This window comes from Thamnophis sirtalis, unplaced genomic scaffold, assembly GCF_051295495.1.
Source record: "Thamnophis sirtalis isolate CommonGarterSnake01/CBP01778 unplaced genomic scaffold, rThaSir2_p1.2 scaffold_1, whole genome shotgun sequence".
NCBI classification, from domain to species: domain Eukaryota; kingdom Metazoa; phylum Chordata; class Lepidosauria; order Squamata; family Natricidae; genus Thamnophis; species Thamnophis sirtalis.
Genome location: NW_028261381.1, coordinates 167,728,312 through 167,745,106, shown reverse-complemented (window position 1 = coordinate 167,745,106; position 16,795 = coordinate 167,728,312). Strand labels below are relative to the sequence as shown.

The following is a 16,795-nucleotide window of genomic DNA, read 5'->3' as shown; positions in this document are numbered from 1 at the left end:
TATTTTGGGATTCTGGTTCATATTTTTTTGAGGGGTGGTGACTGAAATCTCTGCCTGTAGTTGAAAAGTAGTGCACACATTGAGTAAGTAAGAGACCTCAATCTCCTATGGGTTTAATAAGCCGCTGAGAATAGCAGTTAGACTTATATACCGCTTCATAGGGCTTTCAGCCCTCTCTAAGCGGTTTACAGAGTCAGCATATTGCCCCCAACAACAATCCGGGTCCTCATTTTACCCACCTCGGAAGGATGGAAGGCTGAGTCAACCTTGAGCCAGTGAGATTTGAACAGCCGAACTGCAGAACTGCAGTCAGCTGAAGTAGCCTGCAGTGCTGCATTTAACCACTGCGCCACCTCAGCTCTCTAGAGCAGTGTTTCTCAACCTTGGCAACTGGAAGATGTCTGGACTTCAACTCCCAGAATTCCCTAGCCAGCGAATGCTGGCTGGGGAATTCTGGGAGTTGAAGTCCGGACATCTTCAAGTTGCCAAGGTTGAGAAACACTGCTCTAGAAGGGTAGGGTAGTAGTAGAGCAAAGGAGGGTTGGGCAGCACGGCTCACCTAGGTATCTGATGTTTGTAAGTTGCCCAGAGTAGCTTCTTAGTGAGATGGGTGGCATATAAATATAATAAGTAAGTAAATATAACCTTGTTCGGTAGAAGATAATACCGTATTTCCCCCAAACCGGGTCTTATTTTTTTTGCCACCAAAAAAGGAACCAGATATTATTTTCCGGGTTGTGGGGGGACGTCGTCCACTGACACCCCTCACTTGCATGTGTCCCATCCCCCCCGGCTTCCTTTTTGCTGTCGAAGACCTTCAAGAGCTTCTTCGATGGCCAGCAAGGCTTTCCTGAAGGCCTCTGCAGCCAATAACAGCGCTCCGGATCAATACAGAACTCTGTTATTGGCTGCAGAGGCCTTCAGGAAAGCCTTGCTGGCTGCAGAAGAAATCGGCCGGCAAGGCAGGTGTTGGGGAGTGCGAGGCCTGGCTGCAACTGTCCAAAGGTAAATAGTAGGGCAGCTCCACCACCCCCCATCCCCACCCTAGCTTAATTTTTACCTGTGTGCCCTGGAGTGGGCAGGGTCTTAATTACGGCTTATTTTGGGGGTAGGGCTTATGTTGGGCGCAGGTGTAAAAATCAAGCTAGGATTTACTTTCAGCATTTTTGGGGAAACACAGTATTTGTAGCTCAGGGTTGAACTGTAGATTCTTTGTGCTCGCTGAGGAAATCCAACTAGGAAACACCATCAATGTGAGGAGAGAGTGAGGCTTGCTCTCTGTTTTATATACAAGTGCCTTGCCCTTTCAGTGTTGGTGGGAGTGTTCCTGATGGTTTCTTGATTGGGATATTGTCTCTTGTTTGATGCTTCATCTGGTATTAATCTGGGTGTTAATCTCTGCTTATCTGGTCAGTCCTAGCCAGCACAGCAATAACAAGAAATCATGGAAATTGCAGTAATTTGCATGCTGCCCATTCCTGTTTCAAAGCTATGCACAAATATTTCTGTAATATGGATTCTTTAAAACTTGATGTTTGTTTTAAAAGCAGCATTACATTATCAGCTGAATCACCACGCATCAGTCAATAAACACCATCTACCTCTTTGTTTGTTTTTTCTCTCTGCCTGCAGTGGACAGATGGGCCCCCACCAGTACAGTTTCAGGCACAAAATGGACCTACCACCAGCCTGGCCAGTCTATTGTGAATCTACTGTCTTCACATGGGAAGAAGATGGAAATCATTTTATACACTTGGCTTTTTTTATTTTAACAAAAAAAAAAAAAAAAACAATGGGCAGAGAACACTTCTACAAGGCCCTCTAGGAGATGGCATTGAGGTGACCTTTCCTAGACCCACAATTTGGCACGGCCATTCTGAGCTCTTTTTTAAGGTTTGTGAGTGTGTGTGTGTGTGTGTGTGTGTATGGATCACCTAGGTTGCAGGAATGTCTAATGTAAGTAAACACGCAGGGTTGTAAGAGGCAGCCCTTCCTATTTTTCAGAATTTGGTTTTACGTGACGTGGATAAAACAAGGGCCCCTTCCAACGAGATTTATTTAAAAGAGAAAGAAATCACCCCCTATAATGAAGGTATAGAGGGGTTGGGATGGAATAGAGAAAGCCATGCCTGCTTCCTTGCTAATTAAAACTGCCCCTGAAAATGCCATGTGCCTATATTTTTATGAAGGCTCTATTGCCCTTTATATTATCCAGGCTGCTAGATTTGCTTCTTGAGCACACTTGCTCTAAAAATACCTATAGTTGGTGCATCTAAACAGCATAGGCCCCATTCTCTGGCAGGACATGTTCTGTCTCTGTTTTCATGTGTTTCAACCTTAGTGACTCCCAAGATATGTGGGATTTCAATTCCCAGAATTCCCTGGTTAGGGAATGGCTGGCCAGATAATTCTGGGAATTGAAGTCCAGACATTATAAAATTACTAAGATTGGCAAACACTGCTCCCTTTGCTTACCTTATCATGGAAAGAACTCATGTGGGAGGCGTTTCCTTCCTTATGTCATTTTAGGGCACTTGGGCTCTGCGTTCTTCAGAATAATTCTTCAGATAATTCATATTGGAGCAAAGCTTATGGTAACCAGCCTCTGTCGGTGTTTTAAGTGCCTGTTTGGTTCCTTAAAAGGTGCATGCTTTTTCTCCAGGGTAATCCTTTGGATTTTTTTTTTTTCACAAGACATATTATCCATCTGGGTAAAAATCATGATTTTTCATGTTTTTTCTTTTCTTTTGGGAAGGCGACGACTTCACCTCTCTTTTCAACTCTTGGGTTGGAAATAAGGACAAATGGCGGCTTGGAAAAACAAGTTGGCCTGATCTGGATTTGTATGATTTGTTTGAGATCAGGCTAGAGACGGGTCTTCCAAGACTCTTAAATTAGAATGTAGAAAGTTGTATTCTGGTGCAGAATTCAGCTTGTGAGAATCACAGCATTCAGGATCTTTTAATAAGAAAGCGTTTAGCCCCTAATAGCTGCAAAGATACATTTGAAATATGAGTCCCATATCATGGACTCAGAATGGGAAGCTTAAGGTTTCCAATGGTGGAGGTAGGAATTCTGTGCCCTTAGCCTTCCCGTGGTTAGCAAAATGATCATATATTATGCAAAGTACCTAATTTGGAATGATTATGCAAAACAATTATGCAAGTGACTGCATAAATCATGTTATATTAGAATCCAGCTTTTCCAATTATTTTTTTAAATTATTATCTTACTTTTAAGGCAGGGACACAACCCTGCTTCTAGTGTGGTGTGGTGTATCAATTTTAAAAGGAGATAGTTTACCTTGTTACTACGGTAGTTCAGTGAGTTCTTAATTATGGATTTTTTAGCACTATTTATCATCCAAAAATTATAACCAATATCCCCTACTCATGCGCTCTTGATATTTTCAGGAATAATGCAGTCAGTTCCTTTCTGAAGTAGGCTGATGTGTAAAAAAGAAAAGTTGTTTGTAATATACCTGGAGAGAAATAGGGGAAGGAAAGTACAGGATAAGCAGTATCTAAAAATACTAAAAGAGGAAGAGCTGGAATTCTGAAACTTTAATTTTGTCTATTATTTGGAATATAGGTCTGTTTATAACATTCCTTAACAGATCCTGGCAAAAGGCAGACTCTCCCCCTCCCCCCCTTTTCCTTCAGAGAATAACAACATGTTATTTCATGTCAGCATAAACCAGCGATGGCAAACCCTTTTCGCCTCGGGTGCCAAAAACACGTGCGCATGCAATCGGGCACCCACAAATACCCACCCCCATAATTTAATGCCCCCCGTGCCGTGCCCCGCGTGTGACACCCCCACTGCCTCGCAAATGCGTGCACGGTTTTCTTGGAGCCTGGGGAGGGCGAAAACAGCCTCACCCGCCCCCCAGAGGCCCTCCGAAGGCCAGAAACAGCCCGTTTTCTGACTTCCGGTGGGCCAAAGTAGGTCCGTTTTTGCCCTCTGGAGGGCAAAAAACGGCCCAATATGAAAACTGGAAGTTCGGGAACTGACTTCTGGGTTGCCCATTGGGCCATTTTTCTCCCTCCGGAGGGCAAAAAAACAGCCCAACATGCAAACCAGAAGTCCGTTCCCAAACTTCCGGTTTGTGCATTGGGTTGTTTTTCGCCTTCCGGAAAAGGAAGCTTCTCGAGGGCAAAAAATGGCCGTAAATCACAGCCGAAATCAGCTGGCCAGCACATGCATGTGTACTTGAGCTGACAGGGCAACCATAAGCCCTCAGAAATGGCTCTGCCTCTGCCACCTGTGGCACGCATGCCATAGGTTCGCCATCACGGGCATAGACTGAACATTTGCTTACTCCTGAAGAAATACATTGGGTGTGATTTGCTCCATGTTTTGGATATATATTTTTTTTAAAAAAAAGCCCTGCAAAGGCCCCCCTCGCATCTAATAAGGATTTTTTTAAAAACTCTGGAGTGCCAAAAATATAGGCTTGGGTTGGTAGGGAAGGTGTCGAGAAGCAGTTGGATTTGTATAATAATTTTACCCTTTAGAATGAGCTGATTCTCCCAATTTTCCCACTGCATCTTTAAACTAGATGTAAATAAATAAGTCAGAAAGCTAGAAGCTTTTTTTATATATATAAATCTTGGGTGAAAATGGATTTATTCTTCCAGTTCTTAATTCAGGGATGTCTGATATCCATATTCCTAGGCTCTTTTCTCCATATATAGTTGAGGGACAGAAGCTATATATTTTCCAATTAACAGATTGTTTCCCCCGCTCTTCCTAAGCAGTGTTCAGCCTCCAGAACAGAATGACTAATGCATTTACAGTCAAGATTCGTATTTAGGAAAGGCTTCCTTTCCTATATAAAACCAAAAAGTAACAAATATTTCTTAACCGTAAAGATGCTAGACATGCATCCTTACTAATAAACCTGGGCAGACCTAAGAGGCTTGATCTGAAATGGTCCCAATAGATTGAATCTAACTTTCAGGATGCTAAGGCAGGCTGTCTTTGTTAAAATACACATACCTCATTTCCTTCTCAGCCCCTTCCCAAAGAATATACCCCTGGATACACACTGTCCCATCTTCCTAGAAATCTGCATTTTAGCTCATAGAGGGTGGGTGATTAGATCACTGAACTTGTGATTTTGCACAGTTGAAATGTGGAGTCTGCCAACACGTGTGTGAGTTTTTGCTGTTCACACTTCTGAGACACCTGCAGCTGTTCATTAACACTCTTTATGAAAGTTTTTTTATGTACTTAAAATGTGTTTTAGTAAATTTGTACAGTTTTGTCTTTTAGCCTTTTTTCCAAAAAAGTGTTTAATCTTTCTTAACAATAATGTGTAAACATAAAAAAATGTACAGGGGGAAGTAGAGTTTTGTCTTGTTTTCAGGCTCAATTTTCTTCCTAATCCCAGGTGAGAAAATATCTGTGGGAAGTATCTTTAATTCCACCCAGTGTTGTATGTAGGCCACTTAAAGGCAACAGCTATGTAGAACTTCATCTTTAAAATATTTTTACAATCTAGTTGTACAGATATGCAAAAGTAGAGGAGGAAAAAGAAAGAAAAATGTACTCCTAATTAGAATGGATCTAAAATGCTAATCTTGTGCCCATAATTTGTTTTTGGGTTTTTCCCCCCTATCACTTGGCCTAATCAAGATTTGCATACATACTTTTTGTATACATATTTTAGTAGTTGAAAAAATAGTATTCCCAAATTATGCAGGGGAGAGGAAATAAAATAGTCTCAGGATGCTATCATTACTTCTTTGCATTTAATGATATAAACTTGACAGCAATTAAAAAAAAGTGAAACAAGTACAGGTAGTCCTTGATTTACGGCCACAATTGAGCCCGAAATTTCTGTGAGTAAGTGAAACTTGTATTAAGTGAGTTTCTATGTTATAAAAGGACTAGTTTTTCTTCCTCAAATAATTTCCCTTTATGGGTCAACTTAAATTTCCTGAGAATACAGTAATGGGTTTTGTTTTGTTTTGTTTTGTTTTTGCTTTTGTTATCCAATCTTTTATGGAGAAGAGCGGCATCTTTTTAGGCGAGTAAGTTTATGTTGTTTTCCTTAAAATCTTATTCCGGCTTTCAGTTGGGAACTTAAAAGAATGCAAGATGCACAAGGAACTTGTGACTTTTGGGCTTCTCTCCATCCTTGTTGCTGCTTTGTCTCCATAAATATTCACCTATCAGTGCAATGTTGATAAACTCAGATTCTTTTGTAGAATGATTGCCAGCTGCCTGCTCATTTTCCAGAAATGCATGGAGAAGTCTGGTACTTTCATCCTGGAGAATAATTTTGTAGTAACCATGGCACAAAGCTATGGTGGCTTGATCCCTTTTTATGACCAAACATCTGTCACTCACCACAATTCAGCAGGAATTCCATTACTTCAAATTCTCATCAGTTTCTTTGCATTTTGAGATGATACAGGTAGTCCTCAACTTAGCAACAAATTTTGGCTCAGTTGTAGTCATGTGAGAAATTTGTTAAGGGAATCACTGCAATTCTTAAATTATTAACACGGCTGTTAAATGAATCTAGCTTCCCCTTTGACTTTGCTTGTCAGGAGATTGCAAAAGAGGATCCTATGGCTCTAGGACACTGCAACTGTCATAAATGTGAGTTAGGTGACAAGCATCCAAATGTAGATCACATGCTTTACTTTTGTGTGAAACTGTCATATGTGTGAAAAATGGTCCTACGTCACCTTTTTTTGGGTGCAGTTGTAACTTTGGTAATTAAATGAACTGTTGTAAGTTGAAGACTACCTGTATGGTAGAAGATGGTTTTAGTAATGATGGAAGTTGATATTTTTACACACTGTTAGTATTGCATGTTTCCTGGTGAGCTAGCTACCATCTCTTTTTACAGTCAATCCCAGCAGTATGAAATGAGTTTAGAAACCCTCCAATGTCACTTTTAGCACTTCAATTTAAGCATTATAACCGGAGGGAATTATATTTTCCTCTTCCCTTTTGAAAAGTCGTTTGGAGTTCTTTTTGTTATAGTCTTAAGGTCGATGATAATTTGGAACCATCTACAATAGTGAATGAATGACAGGCAAAGGGAGGTAAAATGAAATGAGGTGAATTCAGATTATAGCAATCCTGGCGAGGTTCTGATGGTTCATATCCCGCCTGTTACCCTTCATTGGCTCCTCGTCACCCTCCGAAACTTTTCATTGGTGGAATAACTTTCGGTTGTCAACGAAGTTGGCGAATCAAAGTGAAGGCGAGCCAAGCGGGCGTTGCTTTGTACCAGACGCAAGAAGATGGAGGCGCTCAGTTGCGGAGGCGGCGCTCGGAAGGAGAGGATGGGCGTGGCCCAGGAAAGGACGAACTCCGAGGCACAGGGCGTGGCTTGATGAGTAGAAGGCTGACGTAGAAGGAGCGTTTTTAGGAGGAAGGAGGCGTTTTGACAGACGGGGCGCCCTCAAAGATACGTGAGAGGGGAGGCGTCTCCGCGCAAGCCCAGCGGAGGAAGGGGCGTGGCACCCAAGAGGGCGAGCGAACCTCTGAAGAGGCGTGGCTTCAAAATGGGAGCGCGGAAGACGACGAAGAGGAGGAAGAAGAGGAGGAGGAGGAGGAAGAAAAAGAAAGAGGTGCCGGCGGTCCGCTGCCTCCGCGCGTGCGCAGATGCTCGGCAAGCCAAACGCAGGGAAGCGCCTGAGGAGATCATTGAAGGGGGAGAGGGGGCGGGGCGTCGGCTGGGCGCGAGACTGAAGTTGCTTGCCCGCCTTTCCGCCCCCCCCCTCCGTCTTGAAAACGCTCCCCCTTCTCGCGGCTGGCCCTCGCGCGTGCGTACTCCGCTCGTGACCCCTCCCCTCCACGGCATCCCCTGTAGTCGTCCGCGTCGTCGTCCTCCTCCTCCTCCTCCTCCTGTCAGTGGCCACCTGAGGGAGCCGCTCTTTTCCTCTTCCCCCATCCCCCCCCAGCCAGGCCCGGCCCGGCCCTGTGAGTTGGAGAAGAAGAAGGAGGTGGCGGCGTCGACGACTTGAGGTAGTGAGGGAGAAAGGGGAGCGCCGAATAGGGGGCTGAGGGGGAGAGGGGTGGATTTGTTTTTCTTACTACCGTCGTCGTCAAAGGGGGGCAGCGGGGAAGAGTTTCCCCTCGGGTGTTTAGATCCCCCCCCCCATGTCTCTGGGAAAGAAAGCCGTGTGATTGACAGGGTTGGGAGAGGGGTTCTCCACTGAGAGGAAGAGGCTTGAAGTTGTTTTGGGGCGGGGGAGGGTTACACAAACATTTCGGGATGGGGGAAAACATTTCGAATGACGGTACTCATTTTAAAGCGCGGCGCGTCTGGGCCCCTCGGCCCATAACAGACAACTTTTGTTGACTTTAATTAGCGCTCGGATGGGCGACCATCCGGAAATGCTCCTCGGGCTGGAACATTGAAAAAGGTGGTGGTGGTGGTGGGAATTCGTCGTGGAAGAAGGCGGTGCCAAACTACTTCCATATTGTTGACAAGAAATTACTACATCAGAGGTCCCCAAACTTGCCAACTTTTAAGACTTTTGGACGACTACATCAGAGGTTCCCCAAACTTTAAGACTAGTGGACTTCAACTCCCAGAATTCTCCTGGCTGGAGAATTCTGGGAGTTGAAGTCCACCAGTCTTAAAAGTTGCCAGGTTTGGGAACCTCTGTATTATATGGACTCTCAGTGAAGTCACCAGGGGGGTCAAGCTCAACTTGGATTTAAAAAAAAACTTTTTCTTAAAACACTGTTTCAGATAGGTGTCTTTGACTCTTATCTGATTACCACTGGTGGCTGGGGGACAATTACAGTCCAGATGCCAGAAGTTTAGTTGAGTGGCTGCTTGTTTGATTGTTCCTTGGCTAGTACTTTTTTTTTTTTTAGGATTTTCTATTGGGACGGTTTAGTTGCGCAAAGAGGCGCAACTAAACTTTTCTGACCTAACTTTCTGACCTCTTCGAAGAGGGAAGGGAGATATACTGTATTCTTCCCTCTTCGATCAGTAATGGATATATTGAGAAATAACTCTTCCGCTTGATGTTTTAAAAAGTGTCTGGTGAAAGAAAAATGTACATTGGTGGAATTTTATTTATATGCAATCCCCACCTCCGTCTGGAGGGACTTGAGGCAAGTTTTAATAATTATAGTATTTAAACACTACTTGTTACTACTTGTTTTCTTAACAGCTTATAAAAAGCATTTTAAAGAAATATCTGGTTAGTTCGAACAACTGCTTCCTTTGTAGTAGTCTGCCATTTTTTAAAGTTAAGAACATATTACCCAAAAGACAACAGGATACTTTAGCTCTGAAATTTAAAATTGATAGGGTGTGTGGCTTAAAACTTAAACGTGCTCACCTATTGCTTTAGAGTATTCATACAGAATGAAGGGAATTTACAGGACTGTGCCCAAATTGTGGAAATCGAGATTAAAGGATTTTTAAAATAACTGTTGATTCCATTGTGTTGCATGTTAATACTAGATTCCAGATGAAGAAAAAACTTCAATTTCTGAGTCAGTGAGAGGGTTAATGAATAATTTGATCCAGTCAGCTAATCCATAAATAGTTAAGCTTGCCTTAAATCAGCCCTAATAATATACTGAATAATTTCATCTAGTCAAGACAACACCTAAAACCAATCAGTTGACCTGTTTTGCATAATCAGTCCTCCAAGAAAAAGAGCTGTAGAGAAAGAGTGACTGGGGAAAAAAGGCAGCTTTGTTACAGAATTCAGGTGCTAAGTCCTGGCAGCACAAGACTCACTGTTTAGCTGTGATTGTGGATCATCTTTTTCCTACCTGACCAATGGAGGAGGGGCTAGTGATGGGCTGGAGAATTGCCAGTATTGTCTTAGTTCAAGGGATACTAAACATTTCTTCAGGAAGATGAATGAGAATGTTGTATATGCTAATTTTTGATTGAGCTGGTAATTGTATGTTGGGACAATCACCATTAAGGAAATCTGATTGGATTAATATTACAGAAATAAGGACTGATAAATAATGAAAAATTGAGAGATTTTTTAAATCCTTACAGCTACTTTATCAGAAGCTGAGGATAAGACAATGAAGAAATATATGCCAGTAGTCTGTGAAGAAATTAATGTTTGAAAGTTGACTTTGGCATCTCAGTCAAAATCTAATTTCTAGCAGAGGGAATGGAAGCTTATTACAGCAGGTTGTTTCTTTTGCATAAGAATATGCAAGTTTAGGGGAAAATGTATAAAGGAGCACCAGAGTGTATTTTTGCAAGGTAAAATTGTATTTAATCTTCTGGCTTATTCCTGTTAACTCCCTTGAGAGCTAGTTTAAGAACCTCATGGGAATAGTTGGAAGAGATGCCATTAAATGCAAAGTGTCTTTTGGGAGGTAATTGCCTGTGCTTTCATGGTGAATGTATTCCAAGTGCATCAAAGTTTGTAAGGATTAGGGCTATTTAGGTACCAGTATATTTCATGCATTTAGAACGAAAAATGGGATGGAGTTTATCTCCCTGGAAGAAAAGACAGGTAGCAAAATGACATTCAGGAACATGAATGGAAATGCTAGGAGCACTAATAACTATGAAGGGAGAAAGAAAGGTAAGTACTCCATATGCGCACTAATGGTTGAGCAAAATTGGGTGTACACATCATGAAGTATAGAAATTGTGGCTATTGGGCATTTTGGACACAAAGACACAAGGAATTGGGCAGAGTTGACTTAACTGAAAAATTCTTTGGAAAATGAAAAGAAGGGTTGAGAATGTATCCAAGGAATACAAGGAATTTGATGTAGAACATGTTACTGAGAAATAAGCTTTGTAAAACAGTAAGATTTACCTTGAGTCAAGCTTGAATTCTGGTGATTTCATAGGAACAATTAATAAATTGGGAGGGGGAGAGAATATTGTGTTTCAATGGGGAATCTTTAAAAGAAGAAAAGGCAGTAGTTATAAAGCCATTTTTCTTGTTTCTGGAATATGATGTTTATGGACAAAATAAACTTATTTAAAAAATCAGCCTGTGGTTCCAGGAGAAAATAGTTTAGAGATACTTTGATTTAAAAAAATATAATTCCAGTAGTTTTGAGAATTCAAATTCTTCATTTAATGAATACAATCTCTACTGTGAATGGCTGTGAAATAACCATTGGATCAAATCTGGATGAGAACTGTAAAATCCAAGGAATGGTTAACAACATCCCCACCCATTGAGTTGTTTCTAATATAGCTCTGGAAGTGAGACATTTCCTTCCTTTTAAATACAATGACAGGGATGGGTCTTCAGGTGATGAGAATGCCCTATTTTTCAGGTTATTCAGCTGGGACATTCTGGGGGCACCAAATTTGGAAATCTCACTCATTTTCATACCCATTACCTTAAAGTAATGTTCTTATGAGAAAGAACATTTTCTAAGTGAGATTTAAGACTTCTTAAAGGATGCTAGAGATATACCGTTTCATGTTTTTTTAAAAAAAAATTATGTAACTTTATTAAAACATTAGAAAAACAAAAAACAAAAGTGCAGAAAAAAGAAATATAAAGAAATGACATCTGATTATCTTTTGCAGCAGTTATGAATATATCCTCTTACTCTATAGGAAAAAATAATTACAGGTAGTCCATAACTTACACCAGTTCATTTAGTGATGATTGAAAGTTAAAACAGGCTAAAAAAGTGACTTACCACCATTTTTCACGTTTAGAACTGTTGTATCCCTGTGGCCATGTGGTCAAAATTCAGATACTTGGCAATTGACTCATTTATGACGTTTGCAGTGCCTTGGGATCATGTGATCAGCTTCTGCAGCCTTCTGAAAAGCAAAGACTGGGGAAACCAGATTCACTTAACAACTATGTTACTAACTTAACTATGGCAACAAAAGTCGTAAAATGGGGTAAACTTCACTTAACTAATGTTTCACTTAGCAACAGAAATTTTGGGCTCTAATGTGATCGTAGATGGAGGACTACCTGTAATGTAACCATAATCTGTATTTTTCCCCTAATCATCAAATCAAAAATTTCAGGTTTTTTTAGTTTCACACAATGTCAATAAAGGGTTTCCAATCAGTATTAAACTTGCCTTGTCTCTAATTAAATCTATCCTCACTTTCTTCATTGTGAGTAAAGCCAAATATTTCCACCTTTAATAGTCTTGCTTCAGTTGTCATAAAACCAAGAGTTTTCCTTCTTCTCAATTGCTTATCCATCAGTCCCAAAAGAAATCTTTCTGGTTTCAGTTATTAATCCTTAAATTTTTAGCTATATGTAGTTGAGTCTCTTTAAAAAGTAAGTTGTACGCTTCTGAAAAACAAAAAAGTCAGAATGGTTATAAAAACCTCCTTATTCTTTCTCCAGAACAAATTTAAATTGTGGGTAAGGATATGGGAGGGAACAAAGGAACTAATTGTTTATACAAAGATGAATGTAGTTTGTGTTGTGTGCCTTTTCACTATCTTTACATCTGCTTCCTTTAAAACGAGGTATATTTTATGTACTCAGAGTTTGAAAAGTGCAATCTTTAGAATAGAGGTGGAAGGTAGCTTGGAGATTGTCTAGTCCAAACCCCTGCTCAAGCAGGAGACCATACCATTTCAGACAAGTGATTGTCCAGTCTCTTCATAAAACTCTCCAGTGATAAAGCACCCACAACTTCTGATGGCAAGCTGTTCCACTGGGTTAATTGTCCTGTTAGGAGGTTTCTCCTTAATTCCAGGTTGCTTCCCCAATGATTAGCTTCCATCTATTCTTTCTGCTCCTGCCTAGAGATGCTTTCGTAAATAACCCCCTCCTCTTTGTGGCAACCTCTCAAATATTGGTACACGGCTATCATGTCATCCTTAATCCTTTTCTCTAGATTACCCAAATCCTGCAACCATTATTCATATGTTTTAGTCTCCAGGCCTTTAAACATCTCAGTTCTTGCTCTTCTTTGCACTTTTTCCAAAGTCTCAACATCTTTTTTGTAATGTGGTGACGAAAACTGGATGCAGTGTTCCAGGTGTGGCCTTATGCTGAGGCTTTATAAAGCAGTATTAATACTTCACATGATTTTGATTCTATGCTTCTGTTTATACAATCAAGGCTTATATTAGTGTTTTGGCTGCTGCAGCATACTGCTGACTCATGTTTAAGTGATTGTCTACTAGGACTCCAAGGTCCAGTTACTAGTTTTGAGCCAGGTTTCGCCTAATCTGTACTTGTACCTTGGTTTTTCCTGCCTAAGTGTAAAACCTTGCTTTTCTCCACATTAAATTTTAGGTTGTTGGATAGGGTTCATTGTTTTTTTTTTAATTAAAAAGTTTTTTATTTTTATTTTTCAAAGCAAACACAACACAAAAAATCCTCTTTCTTTACATACTGTAGAAAGTGTATCAGTTGGTTACAAAAATTTTCTGTGCATTTCTTTCACAGTCACCCATGACTCATATTAATTCTAGTATTTTAAATCAAATATATTTGTACATATTACCAAACAGGTAACCTCATTGCTATATGATTTATATATTGCCAACCCAACCGTTAGATTATATTCCTATCAGGTATTACAATTATTATTCTGTTGCTTTGTATGTGCGCTAAATGCTTCTGTACTGTAGAAAAATTCCTTGTATGTCTAATCACACTTGGCCCCCCAAAAATGCAATTCAATTCAATTTTGGGATCTGATGTAGCTTCAAATGATATTTAAGCAACTGGTCATTAAGTAACAGCTACTGGTACTTAACATAATTATATGAACAACAGCAAGGGTAAGGACTGTCTTAAGAAACTTACAGTTTAAAAGTTAACAGAAGAAAGTTGGAGGAATGGTGAATATTTAATTAAGCCGCCTAGAGTAATTTTGAAACAAAACGGGTGGCAAACAAATTTAATAAATAAAAATAAATATTTGGAAGATAAAATTGGCATGATCCATTAGGGTTACAAACATTTTAGATGAAGAATGCATAAAGAGTTATGAAGAAATATGTATGTATGATATAAATTATTCATGCTGTGTTTTATGAATTCAAAGTATAGTCCTGAATATGTTAAATTTGAATGGATCTCTCTAGCAAAAGTGTACATATTAAGCTGTTTCCAAACTTGCTCAGCCATAATTGTATTTTCAAATAGTACCAGATTTCTTTCTCACCTAAGAATCCCAAACATGTGCTCTTTTGGAGGTAAAGCATATTCCTTACAACTAAACCACAAAATAATCTTGAATTATAGAGTAGGAAGGCCAGTTGAGTCCAACCTCCTGCTAAGTACAATCCAAATGAAAAACATTGTTGGCATTCAATTTCTCAGTATCTGCTTGAACATATTCAGTAAAGGGTGTCTACGTATTCTCTGGATGAGTCCATTTTTTAACTGCTGTTAACTGCTAGTAATGTTTTCCTAACATTGAACTAGAATCTCATTTCCTATAATTTAAAATTATTATTCTATATTCTGCATTTTCGAATAATACAAAACTGCTGTAATTGACTTGTGAGACAAACTTTCAGATATTTGAAAAATTGTATTATATTCCTATCTCAGCCTTTGCAAACCTTAACTTTTGTAGTTTAAATTAAATTAAATTTGCATTTGTATGATATCGTCCCCTATTTATAGTGCCTTTCTTCAGTTTTTCTAAATCTTTTTTAAAATACAGGTAGGATTCCCAGAACTGCGCCCAATACCTAAATTGGGGTCTGACTGACTACCTACCTACCTACCTACCTACCTACCTACCTACCTACCTACATACATACATACATACATACATACATACATACATAAAATGGAACACTTAAATTGACAGGATTGGAAATAACAAGGACAAAGTTCCTTCTATTTAGTTAAACTGCTTTCTCCAATTAATCTACCATTCAATCACAGTGATTTGAAACACACACTGATAAAATATGCATCTATTTAACACTTGTCCAGAAAATGAAATTTGAGTGCGAGAATGAGTTTTTAAAACATACCCGGGGGGGGGGAGGGGAATAGAGAAAAAGGACAGACTAATTATGTAATTTCTTGACAGTTCCAATTTAGTTTTTTACTGTAACTCTTCTGAATTTTGTTTTCCTAAAATGTGGGGTACAAGCAGTGGTGTGCTAATGCTGGCTTGTACTAGTTCACAAGAGCAAATTGTTAGAACAGAGCTGAGCCACAATGCCTAGCATGCTGGTCAGATATCTGGTGTTCATGGCATGGTACCAATGGAGATAGCAAAGCTGGCAATTATGTGTTTATTAGCATACCACTGGGTGTGAGCCACTTAAGGATCTGTGAAATCAGTATTCATACGAAACTCCTAACACTTTTAGAAATATATATTGCAAAAGGCATCTTAAACTTTAAAATAACTTACAGTATGTTTAGTTGCTTAGGAGAAACTAAACATGCCTAGTTTAGGAAGTGGTTCTTTTCTTTATATGGATCATGTGCTCTTGTGAACGTCAATTTTATTTATATCTCACCATTATTGTTTTTACAAATAACTCAAGGTGGTTAACATATCCAACAAAGGCTGCTTATTGCCAACAAAAATGGTATAAAAACTATTTTTAAGTCTTTTTGTTCCTATTTTTGAAATGGAGATTAGATTGAAATATTGACTTGCATCAGGGATTAATTCCGGAACTTGTTTGTTTGTTTGTTTATTAGTTAGTTTTGTATGCCGCCCACTCTCGGAAGACTTGGCTGAGACAAAATTCTTGTCTCCTAACTTAGTAGATCATGTTGAACTTCCAGCCTTGGCCAAAATCAGTTTATTAGGATGCTTCTATTTATGTGTCTTTCATTAGTTTTTTTTTTTAATTTAATTAATTGTCACTTAATATGAGACTTTGAGTTCAATACTTCCCTCTTGTTCCACTCTTCCATCATCTCTCAGGTGTACTAATTGTATTAGATCATTGGCTCCTTCTCAATCACCCTGCATTTTTGCTGCCTTAGCATTCACTTGTACATACATTAAGTAGGTTTGTTTAATAATCCTCTCAAGTAGGTCCCCTTTTAGTTAAGAATGTTAATAACTAAGAAGATAATTTTTGGCTTTCCAAAAATGATCTAATAGAAGCTTCCACACAACAGTTCTTTCATTTTACTATATTAGAAATATCAAAGATATACTAAATTAACATGACTGTATATAGCAAATCGTACAGTTGTCCATATAATCTAGAATACAATTTCTAGATTGGAGTATTCTAGAGTATTAAGAGTATGCCACAATGATTCTGAAAGGCTTATTTTCATGCATCTCAGTACAGGTAGTCCTCAAATTACTATCACAATTGAGCCTAACATTTAAGTTGCTTAGTAAGTCAGTTGTTAAATGAATTTTGCCCCATTTTATGACCTTTCATGCCACACTTGTTAAGGGAATCACTGTGGATGTTAAATTAGTAACGTGGTTAAGTGATTGACATTGCTCGTCAGGAGGTCACAAAAAGCAATCACATGATCCTGGGACACTGCAACTGTATAAATATGAACCACTTGCCAAACAGTCAAATTTTCATCATGTGACCATGGGGATGCTGCAACGGTCATAAGTGTGAAAAATTGTCATAGGTCACTTTTTCAGTGATGTTGTAACTTTAAACAGTCACTAAATGAACTGTTGTAAGTCGAGGACTACCTGTATCATGATTCTTATAAATATTAACAGTTGTTAGAGAATAGATCTTGAGCTGCTGAGGGCGATTGCTGATGTAAACCTTGAGATACGTCAAAATAGAATCTTTGGAGAGGAAGTCAAAAAGGAAGTCAAACACAAACTCAGGTTGATTTGTGCATGGTGCTTTCCAAGATTTGAGAGATATTGAAAGTCAGGAAGAAAAAATGGAACAGTA

The 16,795-nt window shown here is 39.4% G+C and overlaps 2 protein-coding genes across 2 annotated transcripts in view; both read left to right on the top strand.

Annotated features, from left to right (window-relative positions):
• Positions 1-5,348, top strand: part of MAU2 (MAU2 sister chromatid cohesion factor) — a 38,024-nt gene extending 32,676 nt beyond the window's left edge. Inside the window, exon 19 of the mRNA XM_087703187.1 lies at positions 1,633-5,348. Coding sequence (XP_087559313.1) covers positions 1,633-1,707 — 75 coding nt within the window. The 3' untranslated portion in view covers positions 1,708-5,348. The remainder of the gene's footprint in view (positions 1-1,632) is intronic.
• Positions 5,349-7,935: 2,587 nt separating this feature from the next.
• GATAD2A (GATA zinc finger domain containing 2A) overlaps positions 7,936-16,795 on the top strand; it is a 127,115-nt gene continuing 118,255 nt past the window's right edge. Inside the window, 1 exon segment of the mRNA XM_087703186.1 lies at positions 7,936-7,992. The gene's annotated coding sequence lies outside the window, so the exon portion shown is untranslated.